This window comes from Salmo trutta, chromosome 35 (genome assembly GCF_901001165.1).
Source record: "Salmo trutta chromosome 35, fSalTru1.1, whole genome shotgun sequence".
Lineage (NCBI taxonomy): Eukaryota > Metazoa > Chordata > Actinopteri > Salmoniformes > Salmonidae > Salmo > Salmo trutta.
In genome coordinates this window covers 30,808,373-30,834,391 of record NC_042991.1, presented here as the reverse complement: position 1 = coordinate 30,834,391, position 26,019 = coordinate 30,808,373, and the positions used below count along the sequence as shown (strand labels likewise).

Here is a 26,019-nt window from a genome sequence, read left to right as displayed (position 1 = left end):
ACTTTATCGAACAAAACAACATTTATTGTGGACCTGGGATTCCTGGAAGTGCCTTCTGATGAAGATTATTAAAGGTAAGTGAATATTTCTAATGCTATTTATGCATTTAGATGACTCCAAAATGGCAGGTATCTGTAATTGCCTGATGTATTTTTCTGAGCGCAGTACTCAGATTATTGCAAAGTGTGCTTTCCCAGTAAAGTTATTTTGAAATCTGTCAATGCGGTTGCATTCAGGAGATGTTAATCTATAATTCTTTGAATAACAGTTTAATATTTTATCAACGTTTATAATGAGTATTTTTGTAAATTGTTGTGCTTATTCACCGGCAGTTTTGGGGGAAATATATTTTCTGAACGTCACGCGCCAATGTAAAATGGGTTTTTTGGATATACAGTCGTATGAAAAAGTTTGGGCACCACTCTGAGGCTGCATAATAATTTACTCTGTTGTCACAGAAAATGATCACAGTGGCATGCCATTCATTTTCTAATAAAAGCTGAGTACTGGGGTATTGTCCAGACAACGATTTTTAGTGTAGCAATATTAAGATGTATGAAATTAAATCAGATGTGAAAAATAGGCTATGCAAAAATTTGGGCACCCTTGTCATTCTGTTGATTTGAATTCCTGAAACTACTTAGCACTGATTAATTGGAACACACAATTGGTTTGGTGAGCTCATTAAGGTGGCCAATTGCAAGTTGTTGTTCTCTTTGACTCTCCTCTGAAGAGTGGCAACGTCTCAAAACAACTCTCAAATGACCTGAAAACAAAGATTGTTTAACCTTATGGTTTAGAGGAAGGCTACAAAAAGCTATCACAGAGATGTAAGCTGTCAGTGTCCACTGTGAGGAACATAGTGAGGAAATGGAAGACCACAGGCACAGGCACAGTTAAGGCCAGAAGTGGCAGGCCAACTAAAATATTGGAGAGGCAAAGGCAAAGGATGGTGAGAACAGTCAAAAACAGCCCACAGACCACCTCCAAAGACCTACAACATCATCTTGCTGCAGATGGTGTCACTGTGCATCGTTCAACAATTCAGCGCACTTTGCACAAGGAGAAGCTGTATGGGAGAGTGATGCGGAAGAAGCCTTTTCTGCACACACGCCACAAACAGAGTCGCTTGAGGTATGCAAACGCACATTTGGACAAGCCAGCTTCATTTTGGAATAAGGTGCTGTGGACTGATGAAACAAAGATTGAGTTATTTGGTCATAACAAGGGACGTTATGCATGGTGGCAAAAGAACACAGCGTTCCAAGAAAAACACTTGCTACCCACAGTAAAATTTGGTGGGGGTTCCATCATGCTGTGGGGATTTGTGTGGCCAGTGCCGGTACTGGGAATCTTGTTAAAGTTGAGGGTAGCATGGATTCCACTCAATACCAGCAGATTCTTGGGAATAATGTTGAAGAATCAGTCACAAAGTTGAAGTTACGCCGGGGCTGGATATTTCAAAGAGACAACGACCATAAACACTGCTCAAAATCTACCCGGGCATTTATGCAGAGGAACAAGTACAATGTTCTGGAATGGCCATCCCAGTCCCCAGACCTGAATATCATTGAGAATCTGTGGGATGATTTGAAGCGGGCTGTCCATGCTCGGCAACCATCAAACCTAACTGAACTGGAGATGTTTTGTAAGGAGGAATGGTCCAAAATACCTTCATCCAGAATCCAGACACTCATTAGAGGCTATAGGAAGCGTCTAGAGTCTGTTATTTTAGCAAGAGGAGGCTCTACTAAATATTGATGTGATTTTTCTGTTGGGGTGCCCAAATTTATGCACCTGTCTAATTTTGTTTTGATACATATTGCACATTTTCTGTTAATTCAATAAACCTCATTTCACTACTGAAATATTACTGTGTCCATCAGTTATTTGATAGATCAAAATGAAATTTCTGATCCAAACACCCAATTATTTATAAATGGAAATCATGGAAAATGTCAGGGGTGCCCAAACTTTTTCATACGACTGTAAATATGAACTTGACAGAACTACAAATGCATGTATTGTCTAACATAATGTCCTAGGAGTGTCATCTGATGAAGATTGTCAAAGGTTAGTGCATAATTTTAGCTGGTTTTCTGCTTTTGGTGACGCTTGTCCTTGCATTGAAAATGGCTGTGTGTAATTTTTTGTCTATGTACTGTCCTAACATAATCTAACTTTATGCTTTCGCCGTAAAGCCTTTTTGAAATCGGACAACGTGGTTGGATTAAGGAGATGTTTATCTATAAAATGGTGTAAAATAGTTGTATGTTTGAGAAATTTTAATTATGACATTTTGTTGTTTTCGAATTTGGCGCTCTGATTTTTCACTGGCTGTTGAATAGTGTGCACGGTGGGTGGGACGCTAGCGAAAACTGAGGATCAACAACATTGTAGTTACTCTACAATACTAACCTAATTGACAGAGTGAAAATAAGGAAACCTGTACAGAATAAAAATATTCCAAAACATGCAACAAAGCACAAAAATAATACTGCAAAATGTAACTTTTTGTCCTGAATACAAAGTGTTATGTTTCGGGCAAATACAATACAATACATTCCTGAGTACCACTCTCCATATTTTCAATCATGGTGGTGGCTGAATCATGTTATGGGCATGCTTGTAATCATTAAGTACTGGGGAGTTTTTCAGTTGAAAAATGAAACAGAATGGAGCTAAACACAGGATAAATCTGGGTCAGTCTGCTTTCCACCAGACACTGGGAGATGAATTCACCTTTCAGCAGGACAATAACATAAAACACAAGGCCAAATATAAACTGGAGTTTCTTACCAAGAAGACAGTGAATGTTCTGAGTGGCTGAGTTTCAGTTTTGACTTAAATCTACTTGAAAATCTATGGCAAGACCTGAAAATGGTTGTCTAGCAATGATCAACAACCAATTTCACAGAACTTGGAGATTTTAGAAAAGAATAATGGATAAATGTTGCACAATCAAGGTGTGAAAAGTTCCTAGAGACTTACTCAGAAAGACTCACAGCTGTAATCACTGCCAAAGATGCTTCTTCAATGTATTGTCTCTGGGGGTGTGAATACCTATGTAAATTAAATATTTCTGTATTTCCTTTTCAATACGTTTCAAAAAAATTCTAAAAACATGTTTTCATTTAGTCATTATGGGGTATTGTGACTACATGGGTGAGAGAAAAAAAACATTTGAATCAATTTTGAATTCAGGTTGTAACACAACAAAGTGTCAAGGAGTATGAATATTTTTTTAAGGCACTGTCGGTCCTACCTTGGTGGGGAGTGAGTGTACGCTCAACACCGTATACTACTGTGTACAGAGGAAACGCAAACCGGGAAAAGCATAGAGGACTCAGGAAGTAGGGTATTATTATAAGGTTTATGGTAAAAGTGGCTCATTAATAAGGTGATTAATAAGGTGATTATTACTTGAAGGTTTATTAAAAAAATTGCTGTGTTTTTAGCATATAGCTCGATGAAAACAATGCGAACAGTCTTCCTAATGCGAAGAATCTTGTCTAGGTGATATATTTCTTTTTTTTATTATATTTTTATTTCTAGACAGTGACACAGTGGCATTTCCTGATACACTTCCTAATGAGAAGAATCTTGTCTAGGGGATCTATTTCTATGTATATTAAATTATTACTTCTAGACATTGACAGTGGCATTTCCTCATACTCCTCCTAATGAGAAGTATCTTGTCTAGCTTCTCTTTTTCTATATCTATTCTATTTTTAAATATGTCTCAGTGACATTAGGAACGATCTTTCAAAATGTCTAGGCTATTTATTCCTATGGCTATTCTAGAATAGCCGTTTCTATTTTTAAACATGTCACAGTGAACATGTCCTTGCTGAGACTTGATGGTTCTCTAGTAAGTAAAGTGTAATTACGTAGTTTGAGTAGAATCTTCTCTAGGACTTATCTCTTTCTACCCCTGTTCTATTTCTAAACATGTCACGGTGACATTTTCTCGTTGAGAGTACATAGCATGCTGTTGTTCTGAATGTCAAAAGACTGTTGATATGACATGACTCATGTGATGAATGTGATTTATGGAGAATGTCAGATCTGTTTCAGAGTTGTTAGCAGATAACAGAGGAGGCGAGAGCTCTCTCCCCATTGGCTCTGGTGGAAACAGCCTTGGGGTGACAGGAAGGAGTTGTTTTTTTACAGCCAACAATTTCCCTTTCTCTCCTCTAAATTTTGCTCCCGCTCCCTCTCTTTCATTCTCTCTCTGTCCTCTCCCTCGCTCGCTTGCTCGCTCTCTCCCTTTCTCTCCCGCCCTCCCTCTCTTTCTTCCTCTCTCTCCCCATCCTCTCTCTCTCTCTCTTTCTCTCCCGCTCTCCCTCTCTTTCTTCCTCTCTCTCCCCCTCCTCTCTCTCTTTCTCTCCCGCTCTCCCTCTCTTTCTTCCTCTCTCTCCCTCCTCTCTCTCTTTCTCTCCCGCTCTCCCTCTCTTTCTTCCTCTCTCTCCCCCTCCTCTCTCTTTCTCTCCCGCCCTCCCTCTCTTTCTTCCTCTCTCCCTCCTCTCTCTCTTTCTCTCCCGCTCTCCCTCTCTTTCTTCCTCTCTCTCCCTTCTCTCTCTCTCTTTCTCTCCCGCCCTCCCTCTCTTTCTTCCTCTCTCTCCCCCTCCTCTCTCTTTCTCTCCCGCCCGCCCTCCCTCTCTTTCTTCCTCTCTCTCCCCCTCCTCTCTCTTTCTCTCCCGCCCTCCCTCTCTTTCTTCCTCTCTCTCCCCCTCCTCTCTCTCTTTCTCTCCCGCCCTCCCTCTCTTTCTTCCTCTCTCTCCCCCTCCTCTCTCTCTCTCTCTCTTTCTATCCCGCCCTCCCTCTCTTTCATTGTCTCTCATTGTTTTTCCCTGCTTGCTTACTGAAATGAGGTCTCCACATAGGGAAATCAAGGTTTAAAAGCCCTCTCATGGAAAAACGCAGGGAAAAGATTTGGTCGGCCACGATAGATTAACATACATGACCTGTTCTGACATGATAGGGGCCACTGCTCTACTGTAGGTAGGCTTCTGCATAGGTAGCTAACTCTGGCAGCTCCAGGTAGCTAACTGTGGCTGCTCCACGTAGCTAACTCTGGCTGCTCCAGGTAGCTAACTCTGGCTGCTCCAGGTAGCTAACGCTGACTGCTCCAGGTAGCTAACTCTGGCTGCTCCAGGTAGCTAACTCTGGCTGCTCCAGGTAGCTAACTCTGGCTGCTCCAGGTAGTTAACTCTGGCTGCTCCAGGTAGTTAACTCTGGCTGCTCCAGGTAGTTAACTCTGGCTGCTCCAGGTAGCTAACTCTGGCTGCTCCAGGTAGCTAACTCTGGCTGCTCCAGGTAGTTAACTCTGGCTGCTCCAGGTAGCTAACTCTGGCTGCTCCAGGTAGCTAACTCTGGCTGCTCCAGGTAGCTAACTCTGGCTGCTCCAGGTAGTTAACTCTGGCTACTCCAGGTAGTTAACTCTGGCTGCTCCAGGTAGTTAACTCTGGCTGCTCCAGGTAGCTAACTCTGGCTGCTCCAGGTAGTTAACTCTGGCTGCTCCAGGTAGGTAACTCTGGCTGCTCCAGGTAGGTAACTCTGGCTGCTCCAGGTAGTTAACTCTGGCTGCTCCAGGTAGTTAACTCTGGCTACTCCAGGTAGCTAACTCTGGCTGCTCCGTTATGTAATAGGTAGAGTCACACTTTTGTTGCTGTCTGGGGGATTTTTTAAGACCACAAAACAATGTCTGTTACCTGGAAGAAAATGAAGGATTTAAATCTGATAAATGGAGAGAAGAGGGAGAGTAAGAGGGAGGGAGGGAGAAAGGGAGAGAGTTAAATTGGCCAAGAGCACTTTGTGAGGGAGAGTGAATCAAGGAGCGCCATCGAGGAACAGAGCTCATGTGTTCGTTTGCTCGTTCATTCATTCGACAGAGTTAGACAAAGGGGGTTGCCAGATTCCAGAGCTCGCTTCCAGCCCCTTCCGGGGACAGTGTGTTATTGGCAGTGAGGCCCACTTCCGCGGCCTCTGCCCATTTAGCACCACGCTGCCCAGCCGGTCTCTGATTAAGAAGGGCATTTAACCATGAACCCTCCCTTCCATATTAATTAACCCTGCGTGTCAGGCTTAGCTAGCCTAGCGAAGTTAGCAGGTGCCCTATCTATTCCCAGTCTCCTCCTCTCCCTCTCCTCCTCTCCATCTCCTCCTCTCCCTCTCCTCCTCTCCATCTCCTCCTCTCCCTCTCCCTCTCCTCCTCTCCCTCTCCTCCTCTCCCTCTCCTCCTCTCCCTCTCCCCATCTCTCTCTTCCTCTCTTCCTTTCCCTCTCCTCCCCTCCTCCTCTCCCTCTCCTGCCCTCCCTCTCCTCCTTTCCCTCTACTGTCCATCTCCTCCTCCTGTCCCTCTACTACTCCTCTCCCTCTCCTCCTCTCCCTCTGCACAATAGTTTAGTGGACTTCCTAAAAACCCACATCTGCTAAAGTCAGGGGGGGAGAGGACCTAGCAGGCAGGAGGTGGGCCTGACTAAATTCTTAGTGTAAACAAACTAGACAGAGATAATTAGATTTGTGGTCCCACGACGCAGTGGGCAGCTTGTGTGTGTGTGTCTCTGTTTGGAAGTCTGCTTGCATGAGTATGTCTTCTTATTGGGTGCCTGCTTTTGTGTGTATGTACACATATGACTCTGTATTTGTGTAAGCCTGCTTGTGTGTGAGTTGTGTGTGTGTGTCAAATAGTCCCCCCAGAGCCCAAAGGACAACAGCTGATCACAAGAGACCCTGGAGCCAGACTCTGTCCATGACCGTGACAATGATAACACTAGCTGCTCCTACGGGTGGTGAGAGGAGTAAGGGATGGAGGAATGGAGGAAGATGAGGGGGGGTCAGGACTGTCAGTGGGTGACTGTGCTACTGAGCTGATGATGGCTCTAGGCCAGTCATTGTAGACCTAGCATCACATACACTCCTTTAGACGAAGAAGGATGACTCTCCGTATATACTGTCTTTGAGGAGTGTGTGTGTTTGTGTGTGTGTGAAGGGAGGGGGGATGCTTTGGTATCCTCTTTGACACTGTCTTTTGTTACACCTGTTTGCCTGGTGCTGCATACTAAGATGACTATGGTTTCTATTTTTATTTTCTCTCTCTCTATCTCTCTCTCTCTCTCTATATATATATATCTCTCTCTCTCTCTCTCTCTCTCTCTCTCTCTCTCTCTCTCTCTATATATATATATATATATATATATATATATATATATATATATACCTATATATATCTCTCTCTCTCTCTCATATATATATACATATATATATATATATATATATCTCTCTCTATATATATATATATATATATCTATATATATCTCTCTCTCTATATATATATATATATAGAGATATATATATATATATATATATATATAGGAAAAAAGGAAAAAAGTATTTGATCCCCTGCTGATTTTGTACGTTTGCCCACTGACAAAGAAAGGATCAGTCTATAATTTTCATGGTAGGTTTATTTCAACAGTGAGAGACAGAATAACAACAAAGAAATCCAGAAAAACGCATGGCAAAAATGTTATAAATTGATTTGCATTTTAATGAGGGAAATAAGTATTTGACCCCCTCTCAATCAGAAAGATTTCTGGCTCCCAGGTGTCTTTTATACAGGTAACGAGCTGAGATTTAGAGCACACTCTTAAAGGGAGTACTCCTATCTGTATAAAAGACACCTGTCCCCAGAAGCAATCAATCAATCAGATTCCAAACTCTCCACCATGGCCAAGACCAAAGAGCTCTCCAAGGATGTCAGGGACAAGATTGTAGACCTACACAAGGCTGGAATGGGCTACAAGACCATCGCCAAGCAGCTTGGTGAGAAGGTGACAACAGTTGGTGCGATTATTCGCAAATGGAAGAAACACAAAAGAACTGTCAATCTCCCTCGGCATGGGGCTCGATGCAAGATGTTACCTCGTGGAGTTGCAATGATCATGAGAATGGTGAGGAATCAGCCCAGAGCTACACGAGAGGATCTTGTCAATGATCTCAAGGCAGCTGGGACCATAGTCACCAAGAAAACAATTGGTAACACACTACGCCGTGAAGGACTGAAATCCTGCAGCGCCCGCAAGGTCCCCCTGTTCAAGAAAGCACATATACATGCCCGTCTGAAGTTTGCCGATGAACATCTGAATGATTCAGAGGACAACTGGGTGAAAGTGTTGTGGTCAGATGAGACCAAAATGGAGCTCTTTGGCATCAACTCAACTCGCCGTGTTTGGTGGAGGAGGAATGCTGCCTATGACCCCAAGAACACCATCCCCACCGTCAAACATGGAGGTGGAAACATTATACTTTGGGGATGTTTTTCTGCTAAGGGGACAGGATAACTCCACCGCATCAAAGGGACGATGGACGGGGCCATGTACCGTCAAATCTTGGGTGAGAACCTCCTTCCCTCAGCCAGGGCATTGAAAATGGGTTGTGGATGGGTATTCCAGCATGACAATGACCCAAAACACACGGCCAAGGCAACAAAGGAGTGGCTCAAGAAGAAGCACATTAAGGTCCTGGAGTGGCCTAGCCAGTCTCCAGACCTTAATCCCATAGAAAATCTGTGGAGGGAGCTGAAGGTTCGAGTTGCCAAACGTCAGCCTCGAAAACTTAATGACTTGGAGAAGATCTGCAAAGAGGAGTGGGACAAAATCCCTCCTGAGATGTGTGCAAATCTGGTGGCCAACTACAAGAAATGTCTGACATCTGTGATTGCCAACAAGGGTTTTGTCACCAAGTACTAAGTCATGTTTTGCAGAGGGGTCAAAAACTTATTTCCCTCATTAAAATGCAAATCATTTTATAACATTTTTGCCATGCGTTTTTCTGGATTTTTTTTTGTTATTCTGTCTCTCACTGTTCAAATAAACCTACCATCAAAATGATAGACTGATCATTTCTTTGTCAGTGGCCAAACGTACAAAACCAGCAGGGGATCAAATACTTTTTTCCCTCACTGTATATCTCTCTCCCTCTCTCTCTTTCTCTCTCTGTCTCTCTCTTTCTCTCGCTCTCTCTCTTTCTCTCTCTCTCTCTGTCTGTCTGTACTCCGTCTCACAAAGGTTCTCTGGAGCATGGTGCGTGTGCCGCTAATAACGTTGATGCTCTGCCAAGCCCAGCTGGTGGTGCCCGGCACAGGGCAGTGCGTGTCTTCTCTCCACAGTCGCTCACTTGAAAAGGCTCTCCTCTGCCAACTGGGATCAGAGGACCCGCATCACAGGGACCTTAATGGCCGAAAAGAACCCTGTGTGAAGCTTATCTCGGTTTGGAGATCCAACACATCCACAACGCCGTTGTGTAGCCCAACAGTCCGAGAGCCACGGCGCGTGCGTTGCCATGGCAACCGGAGCGCAGCGTTCCATTTCCCTCAAAACTGTTGCTGCATGAGGGCCCAAGGCCTTGGATGGAAGGATGGAGGGAAGGAGAGTATTGGCCACAAAAGTGCCAGGGAGGGGTAGGGACTGCATTGAGTAGTGTTTAAACCCAGAATCTCCCAACCTCTCCTCTTCCTCCTCCCCCACCAAACTATGGAGGCAGTTTACTGCCAAAATCAATGTACAATATTTTGGCAGCAATCTACCTCAATACCAAATCCCCAGCTTGTTCCAGTCTAACGCGGCTAACAGGAGCGTGACCGTGTGGCTGTGACTGTGACTTCCTCCATCTTTTCTCTGTGGGTGGTACAACTTCCCTCCTTTTCATCCTCCCCACCTCTCTCTCTACCTCTACCTCCCCCCCCCCCCTCTCTCTCTCTCTCCCTCCCTCCTGCCATCTGTATGTACTGGGTGAGGCGCTAGCTGTTGCTCAGACTGACGTTACGAGGCTACACACACACACACACACACACACACACACACACACACACACACACACACACACACACAGAGTAACGACTTAGGGAGGGAAAAGGAGCGATGTGAACTATATCGTGTTATGTGTAAATATACAATTTTGAGTAAGTAGCCAATGCAATGTGCTTGATTTGACGGTGCAGTTGCTAGGTTTTTATGTGGTTTTATTGTAGTCGTTTAGCCCGCTAAGTATTTCACCTCGTTAGCGTGGTGGACTTGTCTGTGTTGTTTTTAAGGGGCACTAACAGTAGCTGGGGGATGAAGAATAATGTTGTATCATAATTCACTATACACACATATACAAGCACACACACGCACACATATGTGCATGTACACTGAATTCCCTCCAACACACACGCACACACACACTCAAACACACACACACACACACACATACACACACACTCCAACACACACGCACATACACACACACTCCAACACGCACGCACACACACACACACTCACACACACACACGCACATACACACACACACACACACTCCAACACGCACGCACACACACACACACACACACACACACACACACACACTCAAACACACACACACGCACATACACACACACTCCAACACACACACACACACACACACACACACACACACACACACACACACACACACACACACACACACACACACACACACTCAAGTTGGTCTAATTGGTATCTCTGCTCTTATTATGCATTCATACGTGTCAGAAATATAAATATGTTTGTGCTTCTAGTCCAGGCTGAGTAGACACACAGTACACAAAGCTCATTATACTGCATTCATTCAGCCACTGTTGGACCAACCCAGGGAACTCAGTGTGATTAAACAGTATACTGCATTCATTCAGACAATGTTGGACCAACCCAGGGAACTCAGTGTGATTATACAGTATACTGCATTCATTCAGACAATATTGGACCAACCCAGGGAACTCAGTGTGATTATACAGTATACTGCATTCATTCAGTGGCCAGTATAGTGATGCAAACACTGCATGTTTTACCGACACTGACCGTAGACATCCTCCTCCTTCTATTCCAGTCTATCAATCGTCCATGACACCACAAGGTGACCCTGGGAGGGTGTTGTCTTGGCAACCGTCTGCTACACAACTGTTGCCTGGTCACTGGATAGAGAGAAGCGCTAGGGATGCTTGACGGACCATAGAAACAGAATATGACAGACACTCTGTATTGTGGAGAATGGAACCAATATGTGCTCGGGAGACTTTGGAAGATCATATTCGCTTGTTAAGTACATTTCCTTTGGTTGGTTCCTAACTGACCGATTCCCTTCAAGATGTCCGAATGCTACTTGCTCACATAATAGGAAGTGCTGCTGATTAGGAAGACCTTTACGATTCCAGTTCTAATCCATTTCTACTTCTCTTTCGGAATGCAAAATATATACCACTGAAAGGATGTTATATGCAAGGACCCAACCAAGAAAATGGGTACCATGTGCCTTTTATGTTTTTGAAATATTTGGATTGAACAGAGATGAATAATGAATAAAACAGTAGAAGAACTGCTATCGAATGTGACATCCTATTTCTCATAAAGACAGTCCAACCAATAAACTACAGAAAAACAACTAATAAACTACAGAAAAACAACTAATAAACTACAGAAAAACAACTAATAAACTACAGAAAAACAACTAATAATCTATAGAAAAACAACTAATAAACCACAGAAAAACAACTAATAAACTACAGAAAAATAACTAATAATCTATAGAAAAACAACTAATAAACTACAGAAAAATATTTTCAAACAAAACAAGTGTGATTTTCTTTCATTTGCCAACAGGTTTGTCCCCCCCAACACTTCAGCGAGCAGGCCTTTCTAATCGACCTGGCCCGGGTATCCTGGAAGGATATTAACCTCATCCTGTCAGTAAAGGATGCCTGGTTGCTCTTGCTCTTTAAAAGTGCCTTCCTCACTGTCTTAAATAAGCATGCCCCATTCAAAAAATGTAGAACTAGGAACAGATATAGTCCTTGGTTCTCTCCAGACCTGACTGCCCTTGACCAGCACAAAAACATCCTGTGGCGTTCTGCATTAGTATCGAATAGCCCCCGTGATATGCAACTTTTCAGGGAAGTTATTAAGAACCAATATACACAGGCACTTAGGAAAGCCAAGGCTAGCTTTTTCAAGAAGAAATTTGCATCCTGTAGCACAAACTCAAAAAAATTCTGGGACACTGTAAAGTCCATGGAGAATAAGAGCACCTCCTCCCAGCTGCCCACTGTACTGAGGATAGGAAACACTGTCACCACCGATAAATACACTATAATTGAGAATTTCAATAACCATTTTTCTACGGCTAGCCATGCTTTCCACCTGGCTACGCCTACCTCGGTCAACAGCCCTGCACACCCACAGCAAGCCTCCCCCATTTCTCCTTCACCCAAATCCAGATAGCTGATGTTCTGAAAGAGCTGCAAAATCTGGACCCCTACAAATCAGCCGGGCTAGACAATCTGGACCCGCTCTTTCTAAAATGATCTGCCGAAATTGTTGCAACCCCTATTACTAGCCTGTTCAACCTCTCTTTCGTATAGTCTGAGATTCCCAAAGATTGGAAAGCAGCCACGGTCATCCTCCTTTTCAAAGGGTGAGACACTCTAGACCCAAACTGCTACAGACCTATATCTATACTACTCTACCTTTCTACGGTCTTCCAAAGCCAAGTTAACAAACAGATTACAGACCATTTCGAATCCCACCGTACCTTCTCCGCTATGCAATCTGGTTTCAGAGCTGGTCGTGGGTGCACCTCAGCCACGCTCAAGGTCCTAAACAATATCATAACCGCCATCGATAAGAGACAATACTGTGCAGCTGTATTCATCGTCCTGGCCAAGGCTTTCGACTCTGTCAATCACCGCATTCTTATCGGCAGACTCAATAGCCTTGGTTTCTCAAATGATTGCCTCGCCTGGTTCACCAACTACTTCTCTGACAGAGATCAGTGTCAAATCGGAGGGCCTGTTGTCCGGACCTCTGGCAGGCTCTATGGGGGTGCCACAGGGTTCAATTCTTGGGCCGACTCTCTTCTCTGTATACATCAATGAGGTCGCTCTTGTTGCTGGTGGTTCTCTGATCCACCTCTACGCAGACGACACCATTCTGTATACTTCTGGCCCTTCTTTGGACACTGTGTTAACTAACCTCCAGACGAGCTTCAGCCCCGCCTTATCTCAGCTCACTGGTCACCATAGCAGCACCCACCCGTAGCACGCGCTCCAGCAGGTATATCTCACTGGTCACCCCCAAAGCCAATTCCTACTTTGGCCGCCTTTCCTTCCAGTCCACTGCTGCCAATGACTGGAACAATCTACAAAAATCACTGAAGCTGGAGACACATATCTCCCTCACTAGCTTTAAGCACCAGCTGCCAGAGCAGCTCACAGATCACTGCACCTGTACATAGCCCATCTTTAAATAGCTCATCCAACTACCTCATCCCCATACTGTATTTATTTATTTATCTTGCTCCTTTGCACCCCAGTATCTCTACTTGCACATTCATCTTCTGCACATCTACCATTCCAGTGTAATTGCTATATTGTAATTACTTTGCCACCATGGCCTATTTGTCTTACCTCCCTTATCTTACCTCATTTGCACTCACTGTATATAGACTTTTTTCTACTGTGTTATTGACTGTATGTTTGTTTATTCCATGTGTAACTCTGTGTTGTTGTATGTGTCGAACTGCTTTGCTTTTCTTGGCCAGGTCGCAGTTGTAAATGAGAACTTTTTCTCAACTAGCCTACTTGGTTAAATAAAGGTGAAATAAAAAATAAAAAAGTTTTAAAAAATGTATATCATTACCATACTATTTGAATAATTTCGATAATTTTTCATCCTCATATTTTCTCATTTATTTTATTAAATTAATTAGATCATCTGAAGAGAGAAGAGCATTATGGGCTGCGTCCCATATTTAGTGTCTACTTTTGGCCGCTACTTATGAACAATATAGGGAATAGGATGCCATTTGGGCCGCGGACATGGTGGGATACAGTATATCACTGTTGAATATATCACTGGCTTATAAATAGAACACCCTAATGAAGTAATTTATCAAGCCTGGTACAGAGCCCATTGGACATTAATATTTATTATTTAGCAGAAGTTTTAGTCTGGTGCGATATGACAATATGCGCTATGCCTAATTAATCAATCCATGAATTTACAGAATAAAAAAAAATGGAAAAACATCCAACATATAACCTTTTTGTGCATGTCATTCATCTTTGCATACATGAATAACAGCATTGTTGTTTTGTCTCGTGTCTAAGGGGAATTGAAAGAAAATGTGCCATTGTATTAAGGGGTGGTGGTATGTGACAATAGGGCTTTCTCTGGCAAGACATCAGAGCAGATTGCTACACCAAATGAATGCCGTTAACTGTGCATTGGGTTATAAGATTTAAAAGACTTATAGGGCCTACAGTGTCTTTGCTTTTTAGACAGTGTTTGACATGCATGTACTCCTAATAAGGGGTTACAGCTTCCATGTAGAACAGAACTACAGTAGGGCATGCCATCATATGACGCCTTGTGCATTTCAATTCATTAGCATATATGGCATTGTGTCTGACATTGTGTTACTGCTTTTTCTCATTGCATCTGTCTCTGTGAAGATTCACCATGGATCTACTGCCATCTTATACCCAGACAGAGGAAACAGACAGGAAAGAGACACAAAACAGAAAAACACAGACATACATCTCCCTGGAGACTTCGTATCGTCCCTGCGAAATTAAATAATTGGCTGTTTCAGACAAATGGATACAGAGAGAGACCTTGAATGACCATGCCTGAGCTCCACTTATGTTTTTTCACTTTCAAATCACCTCATCGTCGCTGGCTTTTTTGGACGGCTCCCCAGAAAAAAGCAGAGGCCATCATTTCCGTCCAATTTGCTCTCTCGCTCTCTCTCCGCACACTGACAGATTGTCATATTTTGGCAGGGTTCCCGGCGGATAGAGGGAGAGAGGAGGCGAGTGAAGGAGTGCAGAGAAAGGGCCATTACCATCCACACAGTCTCATTAGAGAGCATTTAGACCCAGGAACTCCAGGCTCAAAGCTCCAGACATTGGGCTACTGCCCAGCCTCGATGCCCTCCCAGAGAGCATCTCACCTGGGCTAAAGCCCCGGCCATCCTGCCCTGTTACCCAGTAACTATTTAATTACATTTGTATTTTGTACATTTCATTGCTTCATGAATCATGTCATGGATATAAAATTGACCACTTCATACACGATGGCTTAAAATCTGCCTGTACTAGAAAGATCACAACACATGATAAATGTAGCAATATAATTTACAACGTCCTATCGATTTGGTCATTGAGACACTAGGGTGATAAAGCATGTTTGTTTGTGCATGCAGAGCATAAGGAAGATTTAGCCGTTTCAACCATACCGTCATGAATCCCTCCAGTAGGCCCGAGTCCGGTTTGGGCGGGGCTTGTAGGCGTTCCATGGACCATTTCTCGATGATCGACGACACCTGAGAGTTTTCCGTGTTTAGGATCCGGAAACCCGTCATGTTGACTCCGCTGTACCGATACGGCTCCATATCCAGGGCGAAAAGGTCCTAAAATAACAAAAATTGCTATGTTCATGCTTTCATACTTTATGAAAATATAATAAACATGTCATAAACATGTAACAAGCACTTCATTAGTGTAGTATGGTATTACTGATTCTATATAGGGATTGTGTCCGTAGATTGAGATGCAAGGAGATCATTTATTGCCCATCATTGATTATAGAGTGCTGACCGCACACCTGTTCTCACGCTAAATTAAAACTGCGTTCGGAAGCCAGATTTAATGGTGAGAGAGATTAACGGGGTACGTTCTGAAGTATTTTCAGGAGGCATTTCATCTAGTTCGCCGAGGCAGTGGACTAGATTAAGCTAACGTTTTCAAGGTTACCAGGCAGGGCCTTGGTGCGAGGCCACACGTCTGGCTTATGAAGGCAGACGTCTATGGGTTGTATAAGTGTACACTCCTCTAAGGGCAAAACAAGCCCCTGGATACCAGTTGTATTGCGGCATTGGCCAGCACTACCGCCACTTCCTTGCCAAACTGACCTATGTTGTTGGAACAGGCAGGAGCCCAGACTAACAAGTAACAGCATGCCTCTGAAACAGCCCTACCTTCGTTGCTCTATTTCCTGTTTGCCCATAACAACAGATTTAGGTTCAGTCTTTCTCAAACCTTGTCCTAACCTTATCTATAATGTTCCAAACAGCACAACAGGCACAGTTGTTGTCAGGGTCATAATGTACTGAGACGGTAATAGCCTCGTACTGTCTGAGCTGTTATGTACGCTCTGAATCTCTCATTCTCTCTCTCTTCATCCAGGAAAGACAGGCTTTTCATCCAGTGAGAACAGCAGGACTCTTTGTAGTGGATGGATCAAAATAACTTTGGAGGACTTAAATCGCCGCCCTGAGTCAGAATAGACGAGCATATCGAACAGCTTTATTTTGTTCGTGATCAAAACTCTTAGAGGCTTTTGGACAACAGTTTGGGGAAGGGTAGAGAATGGCTAAGCATCGTTTATAGAGGAAACAAAAGGGTATCAAAGAAAAAGTCTAGACTGATACGTAGACAGCTATAATCTTTTTCAACCCTGGAATAGATATTGTCTTTAAAGGGTTTTGTCTATAAATGTTTTTGACATTTATAAACAGTATCTTCAATAACACATTATAGATGCATTAATTGCCACCAGGACCAAGTATTTAAGTGGCAATATAAAGAATACGATTATGTGATATCTACTGTAAGGTGTCCATATTAAGACAGCATCACGCATCTGCAACTTTCATGGATACCTTCCTAATATGAACAACGTATTGATCAGGAAGAAAACTCAGTATAGACGAGTTAGCTGACAACGTCACAAATACGATGAGCACGCTTCAATGGGGCAGAAGTCCATGTGTTGTTGTGATCTTGAATGGCCAGATAGCTAGTAACAATGACAAGAAGCTGCCATGTCGGGATTCGTAGGTGGCTCATTTCGCCTAGTTTCATCTTGTTCTTGATACCATGTCTTATTTTGAGGTGTTTTGATTGATGTCACGTCTAGGCTAATATGGCAAAAAAATTGCTAGCTAGCTAACCAACAACTGTAACAATGTATTTGAGCGATAACAAGTGCTCATTGTGCAAATGTATTTATGTTTTCAAGAACATTGGATATGAAATACAGTTTAAATGTTGTCAACAATTGAAGCCAAGCCAGTCTGTTTTGCCCCATAGATTTTGTTGCTAAACAACCAACCCGTCTATAACTGTAAGGTGCTGGTAAACGTACCAGGGTGGTGAAGATGTAGTGGTAGTACTCGGTCATCATTCCCATGGCTAGAGCCTGTGGGAAAACAACAATACTGACTATGGTCATAGTGCCAACACAAATATACAGCATGTGTAAGTGCAGAGTAGACAAACATTTTTTGGACTAAATTACTTTAGATAAGTCAATATGCTAAACACATTTGGGGAATATCCTATTAACGTTTTATGTATTTTTTTTGGCAACACACAGAGCAGATAATCAGAGCAATTTTTGTCATGATTCAGCACGCCTTTGTGGTGGATGTTTCATATTAAGAGGCCATGTTGGTGGCCATGCTGTATATAATTAGTAAACTGAACACGTCATCTACTCTGCCCGAGAACTGCTATTTTGGTGACGGATATGCACACTTCTCATTAAGAATGTGGCTTAATCATAATGTCTCAAACATGCCTGCGATCTGAGGCAGAGTTGCTAATTAAAACTTTATTGTGGCATAGAGCATCCATTATGGAAGACCAGTAATAGAACTCTAATATTCTAAAAGGAGATGAATGAGGAAAATTAAATATCCAAATGAGTCGTTTGCAGATAAAAAGGAATTGAATTACCAAAGGAATTGAATGACGGTGCTGGACCTTAAACCAAAGTATAAGAAATAACTATTCAATGAGTGACTCATTATTCTGGAGATAATTCATATAAAGAAATCTAACAAAGTCTAAGAATAACAAAGTACAACATGTCTCTTGCCTAACTGACCTGTTTCAGGATCCAGGCAGCCATTTCATGGCCGCAGTCAAAGATCACGTGGAATTCCTTTGCTTTCTTCATCTCTTTCAGAAGTGGCTTGGCGTCCTTGGTCTCCGCCGGCAACTGTCGGATCTTCAAACGAATGTTGTATCGGGATGGCGCCTTGATCAGCTCCTGCAACCGAATAAGACCTACAGACCAAAAATGTACACCTTATACAAGAGTGGCAGGAATTTGAAAAATGTGTATGCAATGGAAATGAATAAAAGCGCGGCATTGGTAAGGCATAGAGTTCAGATACAACCCAGCAGAATTGGTTCTGTGAACATTTCCAGAACATTCATTAGGTTGCCCCAACAGTTGGAAAAACACAAAAACTGTCCAGTTGTGCTGATGTTTATGCAATGTTTGTATAAAATATTATCTTGATGTTGCAAGAACCATACCAGAACAAATGTTGTTATTACATTACTTGGAAACCTAATAACAACCTTAGAGGAATGTTCTGTGGTGGTCGTTACAGATGTTGTGCATTTAACATTTTAGTGAATGTTAGGAGAACATTCCAAGGATATGAAAAAAACGAAAAAACATTTTGTCATCAAAAGCATTATTTGAATGTTTTTGGGATGTTCTCATCCCAATGTTAGATAAAACCATAACTAGAACTTAATATGAATGTTAGCTAATGTCCTGTGAATGTTCCTGGTTTGCTGGGAAGTCTTTTCAGTGAAAAAGCCCAAATACATGGCTCTCCATTCCATAATTGATCTGATTCTCCCACTCCCACTTGCCCTCTCCCACTTGTATTCTGACTCTTCTGATCACAGAAAAATCATTAAATCATGTCAATGGGAAACTTGCAACATTTTATTTTGAGGCATATCAGAATACCTCCCATGATACAGTTCTGCAGATCCTCCAGCAGAGCTCTTCACCAACTCAACGCAAACAACAAAAAGCACTTTATTTACTCCAGCACCTTAAAAATGCAAATTCAGACAGTACTCTCTACTCTAGAGTGGAATGACTTAAATCTGATAGAGAATGGATTGACTCTGGCTTTCCCCACACTATCTCTCTCCTTCCCAAGGTTCTGTTCTGATGGGAGCCTCTGTTTGCCTGACCACTACCCCCTAGGGAATGTAAACATACCACCTTTTCATATTGAGACACAAACTCCAACTTTCCCTTTTCCACCAGCACTCCGTTAGAAATGTCTCAGAGGGACGATCTGAGATTACAACGAGTTTCTCCCCTCTCTACCGAGGACTTCTGAGGACTTGGCTCAGTCCTCCTTGGAGGACTTCTCCACCGAGGACTTCTGAGCCGTGGAATGAATGAAGGCTGGATTGATGGTAGAAATTATTACTTGTCATTGTTGTAGAAATGGATGGGTGTAGGAGGGAGAGAAGAAGAAGTTTTTTTTAAGAAGCACGTTAGGACTGCTCAGCCCCTTTTTCTTTGGGACGAAGTGCTGTGTGAGCAATTGAATGGTTTTACTGTGAGTCAGGGTGGATTCTCCCTTGGGAGTTTTATAAGGATTGCTGCAAAATAGGAATGAGGAATGTCTCCTCGCATGTTGGAAGTACAGTCGTGGCCAAAAGTTTTGAGAATGACACAAAGTCTGTTGCCTCAGTTTGTATGATGGCAATTTGCATATACTCCATGAATGTTATGAAGAGTGATCAGATGAATTGCAATTAATTGCAAAGTCCCTCTTTGACATACATATGAATTGAATCTCAACAAAATAATTCCACTGCATTTCAGCCCTGCCACAAAAGAACCAGCGATTCCCTCGTTAACACAGGTGTGAGTGTTGACGAGGACAAGGCTGGAGATCACTCTGTCATACTGATTGAGTTCGAATAACAGACTGGAAGCTTCAAAAGGAGGGTGGTGCTTGGAATCATTGTTTGTCCTCTGTCAACCATGGTTACCTGCAAGGAAACACGTGCCGTCATCATTGCTTTGCACAAAAAGGGCTTCACAGGCAAGGATATTGCTGCCAGTAAGATTGCACCTAAATCAACCATTTATCGAATCATCAAGAACTTCAAGGAGAGCGGTTCAATTGTTGTGAAGAAGGCTTCAGGGTGCCCAAGAAAGTCCAGCAAGCGCCAGGACCGTCTCCTAAAGTTGATTCAACTGCAGGATCTGGGCACCACCAGTACAGAGCTTGCTCAGGAATGGCAGCAGGCAGGTGTGAGTGCATCTGCAAAGACTTTTGGAGGATGGCCTGGTGTCAAGAAGGGCAGCAAAGAAGCCACTTCTCTCCAGGAAAAACATCAGGGACAGACTGATATTCTGCAAAGGGTACAGGGATTGGACTGCTGAGGACTGGGGTAAAGTCATTTTCTATGATGAATGCCCTTTCCGATTGTTTGGGGCATCCGGAAAAAAGCTTGTCCGGAGAAGACAAGGTGAGCGCCACCATCAGTCCTGTGTCATGCCAACAGTAAAGCATCCTGAGACCATTCATGTGTGGGATTGCTTCTCAGCCAAAGGAGTGGGCTCACTCACAATTTTGCCTAAGAACACAGCCATGAATAAAGAATGGTACCAACACATCCTCCGAGAGCAACTTCTCCCAACCATCCAGGAACAGTTTGGTGATGAACAATGCCTTTTCCAGCATGATGGAGCACCTTTCCATAAGGCAAAAGTGATAACTAAGTGGCTCGGGGAACAAAACATCGATATTTTGGGTCCATGGTCAGGAAACTCCCCAGACCTTAATCCCATTGAGAACTTGTGGTCAATCCTCAAGAGGCCGGTGGACAAACAAAAACCCACAAATTCTGACAAACTCCAAGCATTGACTATGCAAGAATGGGCTGCCATCAGTCAGGATGTGGCCCAGAAGTTAATTGACAGCATGCCAGGGTGGATTGCAGAGGTCTTGAAAAAGAAGGGTCAACACTGCAAATATTGAGTATTTGCAACAACTTCATGTAATTGTCAATAAAAGCCTTTGACGCTTATGAAATGCTTGTAATTATACTTCAGTATTCCATAGTAACATATGACAAAAATATCTAAAGACACTGAAGCAGCAAACTTTGTGGAAATTAATATTTGTGTCATTCTCAAAACTTTTGGCCACGACTGTACATACTGCAGTTGTGTGAGTGAGGGAGGTAGGTATTCCACGCACCGGGATATTCACCTGAACTAATCCCAGAACATCCCTACTCCAAGGTAATCTCAGAAGATCCCTACTCCGGCCATCTGTCCCTTCTCTGTTTTGGTCCGTACAGACACTTCGAAGGCATTAAGCGGAACATCTTTCTGGGGGAGAGCAACGTTTGGGAAACACTGTCAGGGCTGATGTTTGAGGGGCTGTGGATAATGCCAATCCTCAGACAGCTGTGTGTGAATATTTTATCCTCTCCGATAGTTCTTCCCGCCAGACGTCAGATATACTCCAATCACATAATGTCCTGGAGCATGAAGATGTGTGATTACAGTCCAAAGGTGTGTGTGTGTGTGTGTGCATGTGTGTGTGCGTGTGTGTGCGTGTGTGTGTGTGTATCTGTGTGTGGTCCACATCATCCAGGCTCTCTCACCCCGACTCTGTCACTGTGAGGATTGGAGGTGGTGTGTTACACTAAAAACACTCCCCTTAAGGAGGAGGAAACTGCCAGGCTGACATGGTTAAGTAAACCTCCCCTTAAAGAACCTCTAACACCTCCCTCAGAATCCTTTGTGAGGGAATCAATACATGCCAGTGGGAGTTGTTGTGGTGGTGGGAGTAATGAAAAATGATTGCATCCAAAATGGAACCTTATTCTCTTAAGAGCTCTATGGGCCCCTGGTCTAAAGTAGTGTAGAGAATAGGGAGCCCTATGAGTGCTGGTCTAAAGTAGTGTAGAGAATAGGGAGCCCTATGGGCCCTGGTCTAAAGTAGTGTAGAGAATAGGGACCCCTATGGCCCCTGGTCTAAAGTAGTGTACTATATAGAGAATAGATTTGTAGGTTCCCTGGTCTAAAGTAGTGTACTATATAGAGAATAGGGAGCCATTTGGGACACACAAATGAGGAGGAGTGGAACAGTGGCCAATTAGATGACTCGTTGTAGTGGACGTTGAGTTGGAACATTTACTGTGCACTTAGCCATGGTTAATATACTCTCACCATGCTACAGTGGCGACTCTCGACAAATAAAAATGTGTGTGACAGAGACATGGTCAGAAAAGGCAGTCACCAGGAGAATCCTGAAGGTCAATTTATTATGGTAAATAGGTCTTATTGAATCTACCAGCTCATGGTACACTCAGAAAAAAAGGGTTTTCGGCTGTCCCCATAGGATAACTGTAACATCCGTCGTTAAAGGTAGACCAAGGTACAGCGTGGGTTGGGTTGATCATATTTTATTTAACGGTGAACCAGCAAAAAAAACAAAACAATGAACAACACAACGAACAAAAAGTTTTGCAGGCTACTAACAGCAATACAAAAACAAGATCCCACAACTGACTGTGGGAAAAAGGGCTGCCTATGTATGATTCCCAATCAGAAACAACGAATGACAGCTGCATCTGATTGGAAACCATACTCGGCCAATAAAGAAAAAACAACATAGACATACAACACATAGAATGCCCACCCCATGTCACACCCTGACCTAACCAAATAGAGAAAAACGACTCTCTCAGGTCAGGGCGTGACAGTACCCCCCCAAAGGTGCGGACTCACGGCCGCAAACCTGAACCTATAGGGGAGGGTCCGGGTGGGCATCTGCTCATGGTGGTGGCTCCGGTGCGTAGCCCCCACTCCGCCCGCTGATCCCTCCGCTTTTGTGTCACCGGAGGAACCAGATCGTGGATCAGCGCCGGAGGCTCTGAACTGCCGACCGCCGCTGAAGTCTCTGGGCTGCAGGCCGCCGCTGAAGACTCTGGGCTGCAGACCGTCCCTGAAGACTCGGGGCTGCAGACCGTCGCTGAAGACTCGGGGCAGCAGACCGTCGCTGAAGACTCGGGGCTGCAGACCGTCGCTGAAGACTCTGGGCTGCAGACCGTCGTTGAAGACTCTGGGCTGCAGACCGTCGCTGAAGACTCGGGGCTGTAGACCGTCGCTGAAGACTCAGGGCTGCAGACCGTCGCTGAGGACTCGGGGCTGCGGACCGTCGCTGAGGACTCGGGGCTCCGTACCGTCGCTGAGGATTCGGGGCTGCGGACCGCCGCTAGAGGCTCCGGACTGGGGAGCGTCGCTGGAGGCTCCGGACTGGAGAGCGTCGCTGGAGGCTCCGGACTGGGGAGCGTCGCTGGAGGCTCCGGACTGGGGAGCGTCGCTGGAGGCTCCGGACTGAGGAGCGTCGCTGGAGGCTCCGGACTGAGGAGCATCGCTGGAGGCTCCGGACTGGAGATCGTCGCTGGAGGCTCCGGACTGGAGAGCGTCTCTGGAGGTTCCGGACTGGGGACCGTCGCTGCAGGCTCCGTGCCATGGATCATCACTACTGGTTCCGCACCCTGGATCATCACTGGAGGCTTTGTGCCATGGATCATCACTGGAGGCTCTGACAAAACAGAGATGCCAGTAATAGGTTCCAAGGAACAAAGAGATGTGCTGTTGGATATGACAATTCATCTTGATGGTTGTACAGTCGTCTCAAAAAAACCTGTGAAGGACCTCTGTGTGACTCTGGACTCTGATCTCTCTTTTGACGAACATATGAAGAACATTTCAGTGACAGCATTTTTCCATCTTCGTAATATTGCGAAAGTCTGAAATGTTTTGCTAAAAAAAGATTAGCAAAAAAGCTAATCCATAATCCATGCTTTTGTCACTTCTAGATTAGACTACTGTAATGCTCTATTCTCCAGCTACCCGGATAAAGCACTAAATATATTTTAATTTCTGCTAAACACGGCTGCTAGAATCTAGACTAGAACCCAGAAATGTGCTCATATAACTCAAGTGATCATGTTACTCCAGTGCTAGCCTGGCTTCCGGTTAAGGGTAAGGCTGATTTCAAAGTTGTACTGCTAACCTACAAAGGATTACACGGCTTGCTCCAACCTATCTCTCTGTTTTGGTCCAGCCATACATACCTATATGTACGCTACGGTCACAAGACGCAGGCCTCCTTATTGTCCCTAGAAATTCTAAGCAAACAGCTGGAGGCAGGGCTTTCTCCTATAGAGCTAAATTTTTATGGAATGGTCTGCCTATCCATGTGAGAGACGTAGACTCGGTCTTGACCTTTAAGCCTTTACTGAAGACTCATATCTTCAGTAGGTCCTATGATTGAGTGGTCTGGCCCAGGGGTGCGAAGGTGAACAGCAAGGCACTGGAGTAACGAACTGCCCTTGCTGTCTCTGCCTGGCCAGCTCCCCTTTCTCCACTGGGATTCTCTGCCTGTGACACTATTAAGGGGGCTGAGTCACTGGCTTACTAGTGCTCTTCCATGCCATCCCTAGGAAGGGTGCGTCACTTGAGCGGGTTGAGTCCCAGACGTGATCTTCGGGTCCGGTTTTGCCCCCTCAGTCTCGTGCGGTGGACGAGCTCTTTGTGGGCTATACTCAGCCTTGTCTCAGGGTAGTACGTTGGTGGTCTGTTGATATCCCTCTAGAGTTGTGGGGGCTGTGCTTTGGCAAAGTGGGTGGGGTTATATCCTGCCTGGTTGGCCCTGTCTGGGGGTAACGTCGGACGGGTGACAGTGTCCCCCGACCCCACCCTGTCTCAGCCTATAGTATCTATACTGCAATAGTCTATGTGCCGGGGGGTTAGGGTCAGTCTGCTATATCTAATGTAATTATCCTGTCTACAGTGAGGGAAAAAAGTATTTGATCCCCTGCTGATTTTATACGTTTGCCCACTGACAAAGAAATGATCAGTCTATAATTTTAATGGTAGGTTTATTTGAACAGTGAGAGACAGAATAACCAGAAAAAATCCAGAAAAACGCATGTCAAAAATGTTATAAATTGATTTGCATTTTAATGAGGGATATAAGTATTTGACCCCTCTGAATAACATGACTTAGTACTTGGTGGCAAAACCCTTGTTGGCAATCACAGAGGTCAGATGTTTCTCGTAGTTGGCCACCAGGTTTGCACACATCTCAGGAGGGATTTGTCCCACTCCTCTTTGCAGATCTTCTCCAAGTCATTAAGGTTTTGAGGCTGACGTTTGGCAATTCGAACCTTCAGCTCCCTCCACAGATTTTCTATGGGATTAAGGTCTGGAGAAGGGCTAGGCCACTCCAGGACCTTAATGTGCTTCTTCTTGAGCCACTCCTTTGTTGCCTTGACCGTGTGTTTTGGGTCATTGTCATGCTGGAATACCCATCCACGACCCATTTTCAATGCCCTGGCTGAGGGAAGGAGGTCCTCACCCAAGATTTGACGGTACATGGACCCGTCCATCGTCCCTTTGATGCGATGAAGTTGTGCTGTCCCCTTAGCAGAAAAACACCCCCAAAGCATAATGTTTCCACCTCCATGTTTGATGGTGGGGATGGTGTTCTTGGGGTCATAGGCAGTATTCTTCCTCCTCTAAACACGGCGAGTTAAGTTGATGCCAAAGAGCTCCATTTTGGTCTCATCTGACCACAACACTTTCACCCAGTTGTCCTCTGAATCATTCAGATGTTCATTGGCAAACTTCAGACGGGCATGTATATGTGCTTTCTTGAGCAGGGGGACCTTGCGGGCGCTGCAGGATTTCAGTCCTTCACGGCGTAGTGTGTTACCAATTGTTTTCTTGGTGACTATGGTTTCAGCTGTCTTGAGATCATTGACAAGATCCTCCCGTGTAGTTCTGGGCTGATTCTTCACCGTTCTCAAGATCATTGCAACTCCACGAGGTGAGATCTTGCATGGAGCCCCAGGCTGAGGGAGATTGACAGTTCTTTTGTGTTTCTTCCATTTGCGAACAATCGCACCAACTGTTGTCACCTTCTCACCAAGCTGCTTGGCGATGGTCTTGTAGCCCATTCCAGCCTTGTGTAGGTCTACAATCTTGTCCCTGACATCCTTGGAGAGCTCTTTGGTCTTGCCCATGGTGGAGAGTTTGGAATCTGATTGATTGATTGCTTCTGTGGACAGGTGTCTTT

General features: G+C 44.2%; 1 protein-coding gene across 1 annotated transcript in view; it reads right to left on the bottom strand.

Annotated features, from left to right (window-relative positions):
- LOC115175059 (glutamate receptor ionotropic, kainate 2) overlaps nt 1–26,019 on the bottom strand; it is a 150,494-nt gene that overhangs the window by 79,195 nt on the left and 45,280 nt on the right. The window contains exons 5-7 of the mRNA XM_029734217.1: nt 17,967–18,148; nt 17,223–17,276; nt 15,313–15,486 (exon numbers count right to left, since the gene is read on the bottom strand). Coding sequence (XP_029590077.1) covers nt 15,313–15,486; nt 17,223–17,276; nt 17,967–18,148 — 410 coding nt within the window. The remainder of the gene's footprint in view (nt 1–15,312; nt 15,487–17,222; nt 17,277–17,966; nt 18,149–26,019) is intronic.